Source organism: Branchiostoma belcheri, unplaced genomic scaffold (assembly GCF_001625305.1).
Source record: "Branchiostoma belcheri isolate BF01 breed outbred unplaced genomic scaffold, Haploidv18h27 scaffold4, whole genome shotgun sequence".
Taxonomy (NCBI): domain Eukaryota; kingdom Metazoa; phylum Chordata; class Leptocardii; order Amphioxiformes; family Branchiostomatidae; genus Branchiostoma; species Branchiostoma belcheri.
The window spans coordinates 3,670,588-3,687,198 of NW_017804020.1; the positions used below are offsets into that span (position 1 = coordinate 3,670,588).

At 40.1% G+C, this 16,611-nt stretch overlaps 4 protein-coding genes across 4 annotated transcripts in view; 3 read left to right on the forward strand and 1 right to left on the reverse strand.

Moving 5' to 3' along the window:
- The window catches only part of LOC109477200, an 11,604-nt gene extending 6,545 nt beyond the window's left edge, over nt 1-5,059 (forward strand). The window contains exons 6-10 of the mRNA XM_019778269.1: nt 2,421-2,480; nt 3,028-3,161; nt 3,799-3,946; nt 4,455-4,524; nt 4,779-5,059. Coding sequence (XP_019633828.1) covers nt 2,421-2,480; nt 3,028-3,161; nt 3,799-3,946; nt 4,455-4,524; nt 4,779-5,035 — 669 coding nt within the window. The 3' untranslated portion in view covers nt 5,036-5,059. The remainder of the gene's footprint in view (nt 1-2,420; nt 2,481-3,027; nt 3,162-3,798; nt 3,947-4,454; nt 4,525-4,778) is intronic.
- A 1,317-nt stretch (nt 5,060-6,376) lies between these two features.
- LOC109477176 lies at nt 6,377-9,680 on the forward strand. The gene is made up of 6 exons (XM_019778243.1): nt 6,377-6,606; nt 6,927-6,986; nt 7,210-7,328; nt 7,698-7,851; nt 8,408-8,477; nt 8,726-9,680. Exons 1-6 carry the CDS (start codon nt 6,445-6,447, stop codon nt 8,959-8,961), a joined length of 801 nt encoding a protein of 266 aa, XP_019633802.1. The 5' UTR covers nt 6,377-6,444; the 3' UTR covers nt 8,962-9,680.
- Nucleotides 9,681-10,154: 474 nt separating this feature from the next.
- Nucleotides 10,155-12,826, forward strand: LOC109477175. Its single transcript, XM_019778242.1, has 6 exons — nt 10,155-10,467; nt 10,668-10,727; nt 10,947-11,077; nt 11,593-11,746; nt 12,272-12,341; nt 12,581-12,826. Exons 1-6 carry the CDS (start codon nt 10,306-10,308, stop codon nt 12,814-12,816), a joined length of 813 nt encoding a protein of 270 aa, XP_019633801.1. The 5' UTR covers nt 10,155-10,305; the 3' UTR covers nt 12,817-12,826.
- A 1,736-nt stretch (nt 12,827-14,562) lies between these two features.
- Nucleotides 14,563-16,611, reverse strand: part of LOC109477202 (protein shisa-4-like) — a 10,388-nt gene continuing 8,339 nt past the window's right edge. Inside the window, exons 5-7 of the mRNA XM_019778270.1 lie at nt 16,383-16,426; nt 15,953-16,059; nt 14,563-15,198 (exon numbers count right to left, since the gene is read on the reverse strand). Coding sequence (XP_019633829.1) covers nt 14,879-15,198; nt 15,953-16,059; nt 16,383-16,426 — 471 coding nt within the window. The 3' untranslated portion in view covers nt 14,563-14,878. The remainder of the gene's footprint in view (nt 15,199-15,952; nt 16,060-16,382; nt 16,427-16,611) is intronic.

The window sequence follows — 16,611 nt, forward strand, 5'->3', positions numbered from 1 at the left end:
AAAAATCATTGTTGCTAATGGTCTTCTAGCCTGCCTTTTTGTGTTTGTGTCAAAGGTTTGCTGTATCGGTTTTTGTTCTGCATTTGGTAACAGTTTTGTAAGTTATATATTGTCTATTTTTATATTGTCTATTTTTGTGAGAATGCGTAACAAATGGTACATTACAAGTAACTTGGTACATTACAGGTAACTTAAGTCTTATGTAACAATTAGTATTTGGGTAGAATAGTGATCACACCTCCATAAAATTGGAAAGTGTTACTGTAAGCCCTAATAAGATACTGTTAAATAATGATGTGTGCATTCTAAATTTTACTATATTCATGCACAATACAATGTAACATTACATGTATTTCATTTTGACTCTCTGATGTAGCTACCCAATACTGTCTTGAAGTATAACTTACTGTGTTTGTAACAATTGGTATAGAAAATATGGATGAATATGGAAAAGTAACAATATTAAGATGATTTTAAGGGACCAAGTGTGGACTTTTATAAGACCAGAAACAGTGATAAGGAAACATTTAACTGTTAATGCGACAGTTGCCAAGTTGCCAAACAGCTATCTGTACGTGACATGCAGTACAGTTTTGCACAATGAGATCTAGCACAATTCATTTGCATTCTATATATATATATAATTTATAGAGATGATATAACATATTTTGCTAGATTTCAAATACAACAGTAAAGAGTGAAGACTGTATATACGTTGCATTGTGGTGTGAACAATGTTTCCTTACAATATGATCATTTTTACAAAAACTTTGGATTGAATAAATATGCTACTTGGATTTTGGGTATGTGTATCTTAGCTCCTTTTCCTACCGAACCCCGCCCCCTTCTTTCATTTCTTCCAGAAGGATACAATCTGTCATTGGCATCTTTTCTTTTCTTTTAGAGAAATCACTGCAACAGGAGCCTCTTGCCCATTGTTACGGTGCAGTCCTTCATTAAACTGCTCGAGGCCGCTTTTGGTCTATTCACTCGTATTGTAAAGCCGTATAACTTCGTGGCTCTCTAGACTGGGAGCTGAACTCACTAGTACTATTTAAGAGAAGGAACTGGAACATTGGATATAAGTCATGCATCAACACAAAGTATTGCGTATTTCATGGTGGTCGGAAAACAGGAAACAACATTTTTTCCTAGGCCTTGTCAGCAACAACCCTATTAAATATAGTACGTCACTGGGTGTGACGTCACCACACCCGGAAGTGGCAGACATTTTGTGCTGGCAAGCTTCACAACTCAAGGTGCGTCACAGGGAAAATAAGGCGTTTATAGCGTTCTTGTACCCCTTTTAGCCACGTAAAGACTGTAGTGAGAGCAAACTGTGACATGATTTGGTTCAAAGATGGTGCTATAAGCCCTTGAAGAGTTCTATATGGCAAATATTGTTTCGTGAAAATTTAGTCACGCCTAACAGTTACATGCCATGGTATATTATGATACTGTTTGTTACAGGTTCTGTAGATCCTATAAGTACCGTTATCTTGAAAAATTTCGTAAACATAAAGCCATCTTTTGTTTCACAACATTTTGAAACCTTTGTGTAGAGGGCCTAGGGGATTAGCAAGTTAACCTGTATGTAAGGCCACACCGCCTTAATTTTATGGATGACATCCTCTGAAGACCCCCAAGTTAGTGCGCGCGGCGAATAAAAAAAAATAAATTCGGATGTCATCCATAGAATTAAGCCGGTGTGGCCTAAGTATGTAACAGCAACAAAGTAAATATAAAAGGAACACTTAAACACAGTGATTTCAGACCTCTGATCAGTGTTGGAATATCCATCATGCAATCTTTAATTTCCACTGGCTCCCAGTCAGAGCCGTTTCCAGTGTCCTTTTGACCTCCTGTCATTCTGCCTGTCAATCTTTCTCCAACCCAAGTGCTGTCAACCTACTCTGCCTGACAAGCAAACACACAAATCTATAACGCAATTAACCCACCGCTCAGCCACCAAAAACAATACTTCCAATTCTCTTCCTGGAAGTAAAATGTTTGTAACTTTATTCACAGACTTCGATCCAGGACTGGTTTACCGTAAACCATGGCGTACAACGGGAAGTACATGCATGGCATGGGCTGGACCCTTGTGGTGATGGGAACTCTCAACATTATCCTGGGTATAGCCGCCGACGCTGCGTTTGGGTCCATGGGCGCATTCACAATCTTGCACTACATCAGTGCACCCATTTGGAATGGCATTTTTGTAAGTAGTCCTAACTTTACTGGAATATTTTTTTAGTTCCAACTTCCAATGTCATAGTATTTTCATACCGTCATTTGTCCTCATAGTGTTGTTTTCTTGTCAACAGTGACAATATTGCCTTGTTTCTATATAGTTTACCACTGGATATGGCACATTGACACATGCATACTTGTAATGAAGTTGAATATCTTTTCCACAGGTTGTCATAACTGGTATCTTGGCAATTAACAGTGGGAAAAAACCAACAAGCAAGGGTCTGGTAGGTTACTGCTTCTAATAATATTATACATTTGTATATACACGCATGCAGACATACGAACATACAGACAGACATATACATTTGTACCACACTTCTGACAGGACAAATATGTTCCGAAGAATCAGATTCCTATTTAAGTGTAATTGTAGACGTTTTTTTCGTGCAAAACCTATGATTTAGAGCCTGAAACGCGTTATACAGGCGAATTTTTCCAAAGTCACTATTTCTTTTGGAAATGGTCGGAAACAATTTTCTTGCATTTAATTTATTTTAAGCAAAAACTGACCAGTGGACTGGTTGAAAATTCAGTGAGTTCAATTGTGTTGAAAAAAAAATAGTAGAACACTTTTATAATGTTTTTTACACAATGCAGCTGGATTTGCAGTGCTATTTTGTATTCATCTGTAGCTGAAGAATTGAATTTTATCTTCTCACATAGATCTCAGTGGAATACAACTGTAAGAGACGCTATGCCCCATGAGGGGTGTTGTCCAGTATGTCATCATACTTGTCTATTACCTTTATAACATGATGTTTTGTTTAATAGATGGTGGCTGTCATGATACTGGGGATCTTCACCATCTTGACTGCGCTGTGCTGCTTCTCCATCGGCGTTGCTGGAGCTATTGTTGATCCATTTAATTGTAGCTATCACTACAATTACCCCTATGGCTATAGAAGGTGAGACTTAATTAAACAATTGCCTAGCCTTCAATTATGCTTCAAATACAGTCAAATGTGACAAGATGATGTCTGCTATAAGATGTCTGGCCACAGATGCAAGTATTATGGGACTTACGAGTTGACAAGTCATGAACCATAATACTATTTATTTATTTCTGTATTCTTTTACCAGGGTGGCACTCATCAGTGACTTACCACTGCTGTACAGAGTGGCCCTGGGTACATATATTACACACAATGAGACAGTGTATACAGTATAACAAGACAAGAAAATTAAACATGAATATCAAAATCGTTATCCATACTCGCAATTGGGGTCATGCCAGGTCGTAAGGGTTTGGAGGTCAGACGTCACTCAATTGTAAACACAAAGTTTTAAATGACTGCATAGACAAGGCAGTTTTAACACTGGGACAGCTCTCACTGTTTAATGTATGTGTTGTGTACCATGTATGTGTAAAAATTATTTTTATGATTTATTAGTTTTTCTGTGAAAAATTAGTTTTTGGATTTTTTTGTTTTGTCTGACCCTTACCTCTTCCCTCATGACTTTAATATAAAGTGGCCTGCAGGCCAATTTAAGCTTCTCATGAATAAATAAAATGGTTCAAACAAACATATGTTTCCGTCTCAGTTACCGGTTCTATGACTGTGCAACGCCAGCCATTGCCCTACATGTGGTGAATGTTCTGCTGGCTCTGGCTGAGATCGTCATGGGCTTCGTGGCTGCCATCATGCCGTGTTGTGGGCTGGCGAGTCCCAACAATCCCAACGTTGCTCCCGTAAGTGTGAAAGACAGTCATAAATACATTGTTCTAACTCAGTGCAACATAACAAAGAACAGTCCGCATTTTGTCTTTTTTTTTTTAATCAGGTGTGTCATCGTCACTGAAAAGTCACCTTGAAAATGAACTGTATTTTGAAAACTACTACAAACTTACTATCTCTCTAAGCATAGAAATGATTATAGTACAGTGCTAGTTTTTTCTTCTGTGATCTAATTGTTTACTGACATAGAGGGGTCTTAATGTAGGGGTGTCTAATAAAGGGTTAATGTTATTATCATATAGCCTATTTTACAAAATATCTCTTCCCCATTATATTTAGAAAGAGACCATGGTACATTGTGCATTTACTTATTATTAGTACAAGTCCAATTTAAGTCACCAACTGCAAGGTGACCAATGATATGAGTCATGCACTGTCATCAAACTCCCACCACCCAACCAGACTAATTCCCATCTTGGCCCCTGGCCAGCCTTTTTAAAACCATTTCTTGTTTCCCCTCAGGTGGTTGTGTACAACCAGCATGGACCTAACATGGCACCTGGACAGGCTGCCTATGTGATTGTGCAGACAGGTAAACACTTAATTTCTTATTATTCAAAAGTTTAGGGTGTTGTCTGTTATAGAATGGCAAAGACATAAAGATGATATCATTTAAAGATGGTCTTACTGGAATAACAATTATCAAGTTGAACATGTACTTGGTATTGGTATTTGGTATCACAGATGTTTTGTTCTGAAGGTCTGCAAGAAAATAGTGTGGCAAGCAGTCAGATGTTGGGGCACATATAGTTTTACTACGCTCTAATCCTTGTTGGTCTTATCCAGGTGTTCCAGGTACCGGTGCACAAGGTGTTCCCTACACGACTGTCAGTGCAGCTGGAGGGATGCCACAGCAGCAGGTGTTCATCGCCCAGCACCCATATGCCGCAGGTGCTCCCATGCAGCAGGGGTACTATGGTGCCCAGGCTCCCCCTCCTTACATGCCACAGTCCACCATTGGGGCTGCAGCTGGTCAGCCACCTGCAACTGGACAGCCACCTGCAGGGCCACCTGAAGAGACTAAAACCCAGCCACCTGCCTAGAGGCTGGAGTGAGCTATATGGTACACAAAACATTGTTGCTAATGGGTCTTCTACCCTGCCTTTTTGTTTCTGTATCAAAGGTTTTCTGTATTGGTTTTTCGTTCTGTATTTGGTAACAGTTTTGTAAATCATATACAGTAGGGTCTATTTTTGTGAGAATTTCTAACGAGTGGTACTTTACAAGTAACGTATTTGTGTAACAATTAATGTTTCGATACAACAGTGATTATTCCTCAATGAAATTGGAATGTGTGTATAAGCCATAATAAGATACTGTTAAATGATTTAATGATGTGTGCATTCCAAATTTTACTATGAATGTAGTTATTATGAAAATACAATGTGCAATGTAATTCATTTTGACTCTCAATATGATGTAGCTACCCAATACTGTCTTGCAGTATAACTTACTGTGGTTGTAACAATTGGTATAGAAAACAGATGATTTTAAGGGACTAAGTGTGGAATGTTAAGACCAGAAACAGTGAGAAGGAAACATTTCATTTTTATTGTGACAGTTGCCAAGTTGCCAAACAGATATCTGTACTTGACATGCATGCAGTACAGTTTTGCACAATGAGATCCAGCACAATTCATTTGTATTGCATATATTTTATAGAGATGATATAACATATTTTGCTAGCACTAGATTGCTTGTCCCTCGATTGATTGCTAATACAACAGTAAAGACTGTATAATATTATACGTTAACGTTGCAATGTGCTGTGACAGAAGAAAGTTCCCATACATTATGAAAAGCACAAGAATGAATGTTACAAAACTTGAATAAACATGCTACTTGGATTTTGGGTATGTTGTTACTTTTCACCCTCAGCCCTGCGTGTACCTTAGCCCCTTTTCCTACCGAACCCCAGTCCCCTTCTTTCATTTCCTCCAGAAGGATACAATCTTACATTGTCACCTTTTGTTTTCTTTTAGAGAAATCACTGCAATTGAAGCCTCTTGTCTATTATCATGGTGCAGTCCTTCATTAAACTGGCCGCTTTTGGTCTATTCAATTCTAAGTTGATCGTAACTTCGTGGCGCTCTAGACTGGGAGCTGAATTGATGATAAGAACTCACTAAGCAAAGAGAAGGAATTGGACCATTTGATATAAGTCATGGATTAACACAAAGTATGGCATATTTCAACTTGTCAATTTATGCTGAACACGTATTCCTAAATAGTATGCAAACAAGCCATGACCCCACACATGACGTGACAAAGAAGTAATCATTAACTAGTAACGCTGAACAAAAAGGTGAGGATGCGGATGTTTACCTTACACCGTCTGATAAGGGTGTTTTTGGACTTTGACCAGGAAATGTTTCCCCCATATTTTCTGAGAAATTTTTCGGGAAGTAGCTTGAATTGAGCGATCTAACCCAGGACTGCATCACTGTGAACCATGGCGTACAACGGAAAGTACATGCACGGCATGGGCTGGGCCCTTGTGGTGATGGGATCTCTCAACATTATCCTGGGTATAGCCGCCGACGCTGCGTTTGCCTCCATGCGGGCATACACAACCATTCACTACGTCGGTGCACCCATTTGGAATGGCATTTTTGTAAGTACAAGTCTTTAGACGCTTCATGTTACAAGCATTTTAGTTACAATCTTACCATCGATCATTTTGTCCTCATATAGCGTTGCTTTATATTGATATTGTCCTTTTTTCTATAGTTACCACTGGAAATGGCACATTCATAAACATTGACCCAAGGGTGGGGAAATGGTTACAGACTCAAATTTGATACTGTCTTACCCCACCAAAAGATCTGCTTGGAGATTAACATTGACACATGAATACTTATAATGATCAACTGAAAAGATGGACAACCAGAGAGAGAGAGAGACGTGTAATGAGGTTGTACATCTTTTCCACAGGTTGTCATAACTGGTATCTTGGCGATTAACAGTGGGAAAAAACCAACAAGCAATGGTCTGGTAGGTTACTGCTTCTTCGATATTACATACATAAACACACACATACAGACATACAAACATACTGAGACATACAAACATACATCACACTTAAGGTCATAATATGTTTTGAACAACTTGTAATTACTTATTCAAAAACTGACAATTGTACTGCTAGTAGGTATTTGGGGGTTTACAAATATCACGTGTTTATTACCTCCAATAACATGGTGTTTTTCTTTGATAGATGGTGGCTGTTATGGTACTGGGGATCCTCACAATCATTTCTGCAATTTGCTGCTTCGCCCTGGGCGTTGGTGGAGCCATTACTGACACATATTATCGACATGAGATATGTCAGTATAGGTACGTTTGATAATATAAGGTCCTGTCCCTTTCCCTCTTGGTGGACACTAGAGCAGGCCCTGTGAGGCCAGCATCCTTATCCATAAACAAATTACGGCCTCTTTTTCTCAGTCCTGACCAACCCCCCTATAATCGTATGCATTATTAATCAAGGAACTTGCAAATGGACACAAACCAGAAACCAGCTTTCATTGATCTGTGTGGTTTTTGTAAAATTATGCATGTGTAAATTTATATGGATTTATTTACACATAGGACTTCAAATGATGTAAATTTGTATTTTTTCTGACCCATGACCTTAATAAAAAGCTTACAGCTTTAGGCCGATTTGAGTCTCTCATAAATAAAAATGTTTCCGTCCCGGCCCAGGTACGGCTATAGCTGTGCATCAGCATCCATCGCCCTGCATGTGGTGAACGCTCTGCTGGCTTTTGCCGAGGTCGTCATGGCCTTCGTGGCTGCCATCATGCCGTGTGGCGGACTGACGTGTTGCCGTGTTGGGAACAATCCCAACGATGCCCCCGTAACGTGTGAAAGACTGCCATAGATACATTGTCATCAGTCCAACATTATAAAAAAGCATTTCAAATATCAGGTTTCAGAATGTCATCTAAAAGTCAATTGGAAAATTGACAGTATTATGAAAACAGCATATGACTAAAATTACTATCTGTCCTGACTGTAATGATTATGTTACAGTGCTAGTTTTTTCATGGTTTTGTGTTGAGTACTGTAGCACCTTCTCTTGTTCGTTCGTTCCATGATTGGGTGTCAGATGAATGAATGAAATGAATGAAACGAATGAAAACCAAGCACATGTCAGGAGGAAAGGGCTGCCTTAACAAAACAAGAAGTCACATGTGATTCTTTACTGCTCGTAGTCGCTAATGAACTATTACAAAATATTTCTTCTTCATTAGACAGAGCTAATGATACATTATTTATGTGTTAGTCCCATTCAAATCACCAAGACGACCAATTATTTGAGTCACACATCGTCATCACACTCACACCACCCAACCAGATATTCCCATCTTGGTCCCTGGAAACGTAAACAAAATATTCTTGTTTTTCATCAGGTGGTTGTGTACAACCAGCAGGGACCTAACATGTCACCTGGGCAAGCTGCCTATGTCATTATGCAAACAGGTAAACATTTTGTCTCTTATCACTCAAGTATTAGGGTGTTGTCTGTTACAGGATGGCAAAGACATAAAGATGATATTGTTTAAATATTGTCTGCCTAGAACAGTAATCATCAACATGTACTTGGTATTGGTATTTGGTATCACAGATGTTTTGTTCTTAAGGTCTGAAAAAAAGAATGTGGCAAGCAGTCAGATGTTGGGGCGCATATAATTCTACTGAGCCTCTAATCATTGCTGGTCTTGTTCCAGGTGTTCCAGGTGCACAAGGTGTTCCGTGCACGACTATCAGTGCAGCTGGGGGCATGCCACAGCAGCAGGTGTTCATCGCCCAAAATCCGTACCCTGCAGGTGCTCCTATGCAAGGGTACTATGGTGTCCAGGCTCTGCCCCCTTACATGCAACAGTCCACCATTGGGGCAGCAGCTGCAGCTGGTCAGCCACCTGCAGGGCCACCTGCAGAGACCAAAACCCAGCCACCTGCTTAGAGGCTGGAGTGAGCTATAAAAGCTAAAGGCTTAGGTGTGACAAGAGGATACGAAAATCCTGGTTGCTAAAGAGTCTGTTAGCCAGCAGTTTTGTTGTTGTATATTAGGTGTACTGCATCCGCTTTTGTTCTGCATTTGTTAACAGTTTTGTAAATTGTATGGGATATATTTTTGTGAGAATAGCTAATAAGCGGTCTTTTACAAGTAACTAAAGTGATTGATGTAATAATTAGTGTTTGGATCCAACAATGATCATTCCTCCATGAAACTGGAGAATGTAAGCCATAATGAGATACTCTTGATTAATTATTTAGTGACGTGTACATTCCAAGCTTGACAATGAATGCAGTTTTCATGCGTAATAGTTTGACTCTCAGTATGATGTAATGGAGTTGGTATAGAAACTCTGGATGAATCGGGGGTTAATATTCAAATCACAACTGTAAGACCACAAACAGCAATAAGGAAACATTTCATTTTAAATGTGGTTGTGTAACAGCTATTTGCACTTTACATGTAGTACAGCTTTGCGCATAGAGATCCGGCATAATTCATTTGTTTTCCATATATTTTACAGAGATAATATAACATAGTTTGCTAGATTGTCAATACAACAGTAAAGACTATATATTGCAGTGTGCTGTGAAACAATAAAGTTTCCTTACAATATGAATATTGCAAGCATGTATGTTACAAAAAGTTTGGATTGAATAAATATGGTACTTGGATTTTGGGTATGTTGTTACTTTTCACCCTCAGCCCTGTGTTTAGCCAAGCCCCTTTTCCTACCGAACCGCAACCCCTTCTTTAATTTTTTCCAGAAGGATACAATCTTTCATTGGCATCTTTTCTTTTAGAGAAATCACTGCAATTGGAGTCTCTCAGTGCCAATTATCATTGTGCAGTCCTTCATTTAACTGCTAGAGGCCGCTTCTGGTCTATTCATAAGTTGACCGTAACTTCGTGGCGCTCTAGACTGGGAGTTGAACTTAACTGATGATAAGAACTCACTAAGCAAAGAGAAGGAATTGGACCATTTGATATAAGTCATGGATTAACACAAAGTATGGCATATTTCAACTTGTCAATTTATGCTGAACACGTATTCCTAAATAGTATGCAAGCAAGCCATGACCCCACACATGACGTGACAAAGAAGTAATCATTAACTGGTAACGCTGAACAAAAAGGTGAGGATGCGGATGTTTACCTTACACCGTCTGATTAGGGTGTTTTTGGACTTTGACCAGGAAATGTTTCCCCCATTCTTCTTATTTTCTGAGAAATATTTCGGGAAATAGCTTGAATTGAGCGATCTAACCCAGGACTGCATCACTGTGAACCATGGCGTACAACGGAAAGTACATGCACGGCATGGGCTGGACCCTTGTGGTGATGGGATCTCTCAACATTATCCTGGGTATAGCCGCCGACGCTGCGTTTGGGTCCATGGGTGCATACGCAATCGAACACTACGTCAGTGCTCCCATTTGGAATGGCATTTTTGTAAGTACAAGTCTTTAGACGCTTAATTTTACTAGGATTTTTAGTTACAATCTTACCATCGATAATTTTGTCCTCATATAGCGTTGCTTTGTTGCCAAGACTATATTGATATTGTCCTTTTTCCATTGTAATACCACTGGATATGGCATATTGACACATGCATGCATACTTGTAATGAAGTTGTACATCTTTTCCACTAGGTTGTCATAACTGGTATCTTGGCGATTAACAGTGGGAAAAAACCAACAAGCAAGGGTCTGGTAGGTTACTGATTCTTCGATATTACATACATAAACGCACACATACAGACATAAATACATACAAACAAACTGAGACGTACAGATATACATCACACTCAAGGTCATAATATGTTCTGAACAACTTATTAAAAAACTGACAATTGTACTGCTAGTAGCTATTTGGGGTTCACAAATATACGTGTTTATTACCTCCAATAACATGGTGTTTTTCTTTGATAGATGGTGGCTGTTATGGTACTGGGAATCTTCACAATCATTACCGCAATTGGCTGCTTCGTAATAGCCTTTGGTGGCGCAGCCTCTGAACGTTATATATGTCCTTATTATGATGACATCTATGGCTATATAAGGTGAGACTTTACAATTGACGAGCCTTCGATTGTGCTACATAATACGGTCAAACTTGTCAAGCTTGTCCAGAAGACCACCTAAACAAGCCAGCCGTCTGGCCACTATTATCATCATCCTCTTTCCTCCGGATTAATCCGGTGAGGTACGTTTGGTAAGGTTCTGTCCCTGTCCCTCATGCATATGGTGGTCACTAGAGCAGACCCTTTAAGGCCAGCGTCTATTTCCATAAACAAATAACGGTCTCTTTTTCTCAGTCCTGACTCCCCTCCCCCTATAATCGTAAGCATTATTAATTAAGGAACTTGCAAATGGACACAAACCAGATACCAGCTTTCCTTGTTCTGTGTGTTTTTTTGTACCACGTATATATGTGTAAAATTATGTGGATGCATTTACACATAGGACTTCAAATGATGTAAATGTTTATTTTTCTGAACCATGACCTTAATGAAAAGCTTACAGCTTTAGGCCAGTTTGAGTCTCTCATAAATAAAAATGTTTCCGTCCCGGCAAGGTACCGCTATGGCTGTGACTCAGCATCCATTGCCCTGCATGTGGTGAACGCTGTGCTGGCTTTTACCGAGGTCGTCATGGCCTTCGTGGCTGCCATCATGCCGTGTTGCGGACTGGCGTGTTGCCGTCTTAGGAACAATCCCAACGATGCTCCCGTAAGTGTGAAAGACTGTCATAGATAGATGGTCAACAGTCCAGCATCATACAAAACGTCTCAGGTGTCAGAATGTTATTTTAACATCACTTGGAAAATTGACAGTATTTCAAAAACAGCATGTGACAAAAATTACTATCTGTCCTGACTGTAATGATTATGTTACAGTGCTAGTTTTTTTTCATGGTTTTGTGTTGAGTACTGTAGCACCTTCTCTTGTTCGTTCGTTCCATGATTTGGTGTCAGATGAATTACCGAAAGAATGAAAACCAAGCAGATGTTAGGAGGAAAAGACTGGCTTAGCAAAATAAGAAGTCATGATTCTTTAATGCTCGTAATCGCTAATTAACTATTACAAAATATTTCTTCTTCATTAGACAGAGCTAATGATACATTATTTATGTGTTAGTCCAATTCAAATCACCAAGACGACCAATTATTTGAGTCACACATCGTCATCACACTCACACTCACATCTTGGTCCCTGGTAACGTCAACATAACATAAAATTCTTCTTTTTCATCAGGTGGTTGTGTACAACCAGCAGGGACCTAACATGACACATGGGCAAGCTGCCTATGTCATTATGCAAACAGGTAAACATTTTGTCTCTTATCACTCAAGTATTAGGGTGTTGTCTGTTACAGGATGGCAAAGACATAAAGATATAAAGATGATATTGTTTAAATATTGTCTGCCTAGAATGGTAATCATCAACATGTACTTGGTATTGGTATTTGGTATCACAGATGTTTTGTTCTTAAGGTCTGAAAAAAAAAGAATGTGGGAAGCAGTCAGATGTTGGGGCATCTAATCATTGCTGGTCTTGTTCCAGGTGTTCCAGGTACAGAAGGTGCCCCGTACACGACTGTCAGTGCAGCTGGGGGCATACCACAGCAGCAGGTGTTCATCGCCCAGCATCAGTACCCTTCAGGTGCTCCCATGCAAGAGTACTATGTTGCCCAGGCTCTGCCCCCTTACATGCAACAGTCCACCATTGGGACAGCAGCTGCAGCTGGTCAGCCACCTGCAGGGCCACCTGCAGAGACCAAAACCCAGCCACCTGCCTAGAGGCTGGTGTGAGCCACACAAGCTGAAACCTTAGGTGTGGCAAGATGATACACAAATCATTGACATTGTTGCTTATGGTGTCTTTTACCCAGCTCTTCAATTGTTGCAATACATTAGATGTACTGCAGCGGCTTTTGTTCTGTATTTGGTAACAGTTTTGTAAATTGTATCTATTGTTGTGAGAATAGGTAATGACTTAATGAGTAACAAGTGGTACTTCCCAAGTGAGTTATGTGACTGGTGTAACAATTAGTATTTGGATCCAACAGTGATCATTCCTCAATGAAATTGGAAAATGTAAGCCATAATAATATATTGTTGGTTAATAATTTAGTAATGTGTACATTCCAAACTTGACAATGAATGCAGTTTTCATGCATAATAGTTTACTTTGACTCTCAATGTAATATAGCTGCCCAATACTGTCTTTTAGTATAGTATAAAGAGGTTGGTATAGCATCCTTGAATGAACTGGAGGTCAACATTTCGATCAAGATGTTTAAGGGACCAAATATGGACTTAAGACCTTAAAAAGTAATAAGGAAACATGTCATTGTAAATGTGACAGTTACCAAAGTGACTGTATACGTACTTGACATGCAGTAGATTTTTACACAATGAGATCCAGCAAAGTTTATATGTTTTGCTTATATTCTGGAGATGATATATGATGACGTGTACGTATTTTGCAAGATTGTCAGTACAACAGTAAAGACTATATATATTACAGTGCGTGCTGTGAGAGAAGAAAATTCCTTACAATATGAATAGTGCAAGGTTGCAAGCATTGAATGTTACAAAAGCTTTGCAATTTGATTTTTAAAATAAATAGATAAATATGGTACTTGGATTTTGTGTAAACAATGTTGCTACTTTTCACCCTCCACCCTATGTGTAGCCAAGCCCCTTTTTCCTGCCGAACCCCAACCCCCTTCTTTCATATCTCTTCCAGAGGGATATACAATCTTTCATTGGCGTCTTTTCTTTTTCCTCATTCCCTCGTCACTACAATTGGACCCTCTTGGGGCAGTCCTTCATTAAACTCATTAAACTACTACAGGACACCGACTAGTAGCTTCGTGACGCTCCAGCTTAATTATTTACTGAGTAGGAGTTCTGTGCGCGGTTTGAGTTATTAAGGTCTCATTCATGTATTACTCCGAGTGTACCCCTAAAAGAGTACCAAGTCAAAAACTAAACGGCTGTATGAACGCGTGTTTTTATTGGTGAGAATTCTCCCTTTAGCCATCCTGATGTAAAACGTCAAAGCGGTGAAAGCTTGTTTGTAACTGATGAAATTAGGACGTAATTGTCCGCAGCCGCGCGCTAGGTCGGACGTGCACAGTCCAGTGTTGTGAGTTGTGCGGTCGTAGGTTTGCAGCGCGGGAGCCTCTTGCGGACAGCCGCTAAGTGCAGTTTGTAATTGCCATCAAAGGGGTTGTGTGTATAGAAGTCGTTGGCAATTTTTTATGAGATGTAGAGTAAGTGTTCTTAACATAGCAATTGATTTAATGTAGGATCATAGGGAACACGGTCTGGTAAGTCACTCATTAATGCATGGTTTCTAATGTATCGAAAATGAATGAGACCGTAAACTCCCAGCACAAAACTCCACCCATGCCACAGTAGACTGGATATCAAAATAGTATTCGTAAGGCTGAACTGATGAAAATGTACTAAGTAAAGAGAAGGAACCCTGAGCGAGTGGAACATTTAATATTGGTCACACTATCAACAAAGTATTTCATGGTGGTACTTATAATATTTCAATTGATCCTTTATGCTGAACACATATTCCTTACAAATTTTAGTTGATTGCCAATAACCTTTAACACCAGACACAACTATAGATCTAAAGTACAAAACCCACTACATAGAATCCTGTCTTAAAGTACACTCAAGGGAAGAAACAGGACCTTTAGTTTTACGTACAAGCGCATACTTAAATGTGTGCTTCAAGAAGGGAATGTTGTAGTAACCATTATGCCATCATCCTGAACTATATATACTTTTTGTTAAAGAAAAACACACTTTTAGAAACATCAGCACTAGTGACGGGGTTTCACTGTTTCATGGGCGGGGCGCCCTGCCCTGGGTAGGGAGGGGGGTAGGCCATGTCACCCTGGGCGACTGGGTACGGTGGCTGCTGGCCTGGTGGGGCGTACACCGGGGCTGGAGGGGGGTACTGTGCTCCTGTAGGGGGGTACTGTGCTCCTGTTGGGGGATACTGTGCTCCTGTAGGGGGGAACTGTGCTCCTGGAGGGGGGTACTGGGTCATCTCGGTGCCTGGCGGGTACTGCGGGTACGGCTGGGCGGGGTACGTGGTCTGCGCCACGGTGACGCCAGCTGCCTGTTGCCCCTGGACCACAGTCGTCGTCGGAGCTAGGGAGAAAGGGAAGAGTTTACTAGTTTGTCCTCCGCATACGGACAGATATTGGGAGAGAAGATCGTTACCATTTTGTAACTGCCCGGGGTTTTGTTAGCAGCTGGTCGTCAGCCTAAACATTAAGACATTACCTCCCAATATCAGGATAGAGCGTTGAAATTCATATTCCTTGTGGTAGATAAACCACGTATTTCAAGTTCCACATGTTCATACTTATACACGTACAACCGCATAAAGTAGTGACAAGAAGTGTAAATAGCAATTCATATTAGTCTGTATAGTTGTAGTAAGATAATGTCTGGCTTCCTACTGGGAGACGTAGAGTGGGACGTCCTTATACTACACTTTTGACCATGCTAGAGAGAGACACTGGTCTCGCAGGGCCTGCATTAGTGTCCGCTATGAGAGATAGGACATACTGGAGTAACTTTATCAAGTGTACCTCACCGGATTAGTATAATCCGGAGGCATGATGATGATGATGATGATGTCTGTAATATTACTTCTGCTTTATACATGACTAATTGATCCTTGAAACGGCATAAGCGTGCAAGAAAGGTCGATAAATGTACGTCATCGCCATCGGTGTGTCCATGGAGGTTTCACAATGATATTAGATTCACATAAGGTTTTTTCTAAACCCTTCTTTCCTTAGCTGTCCTTTTCCCCTTTCTTCTAATGTCTCTTTTTCTAAGTTGAGACATTATAGTTTGACGTAAGTTATTCTCTATGATAAACCACGGTACTTACACTGGCGGTTAGACTGGCAACAGGCGCAGCAGCAGCAGCAGCACACCGCGATGACGATGGCGATGAAGGCGAGACTACCCACGACAATGCCTACGATGGCTCCAGTGCTGTGAGATTACAGTTACATTGACTGTTACAGTTACAGAAATTGCATGTTTATTTAAAGGCATCCAAGGCAATTTCACGGTGGCAAAACAGGATTTTCAAAATAAACTTTCTGTTGATTTTTGTAAATGTATTAAATTAAATCTATTCTATTCCATAACTGATAAATCTGTGATGAAAAATGCTATATCACACACACACACACACGCACACACACGCACGAACGCACGCACGCACGCACGCACGCACGCACGCACGCACACACACACACACACACACACACACACACACACACACACACACAATACCCATGGACGCCACTCACCTCATAGAAAAGTAACTGTCAGGTTCAACTTCGCATCCGTTGATCTAGAGTCGGAGGAAGTCAAGTTTGTCAGATAGTTTGATACTAGTAGATTTAAACACAGGAACAAACACACATCTACTCCTACTTGTATGTATGTATGTTTCTACTCTTCTTACAGATGTGAATCTTACTTTTCTACACGTCAATATTAGGCACTTCGGTTACAATTTCGTCATCATTTACATAT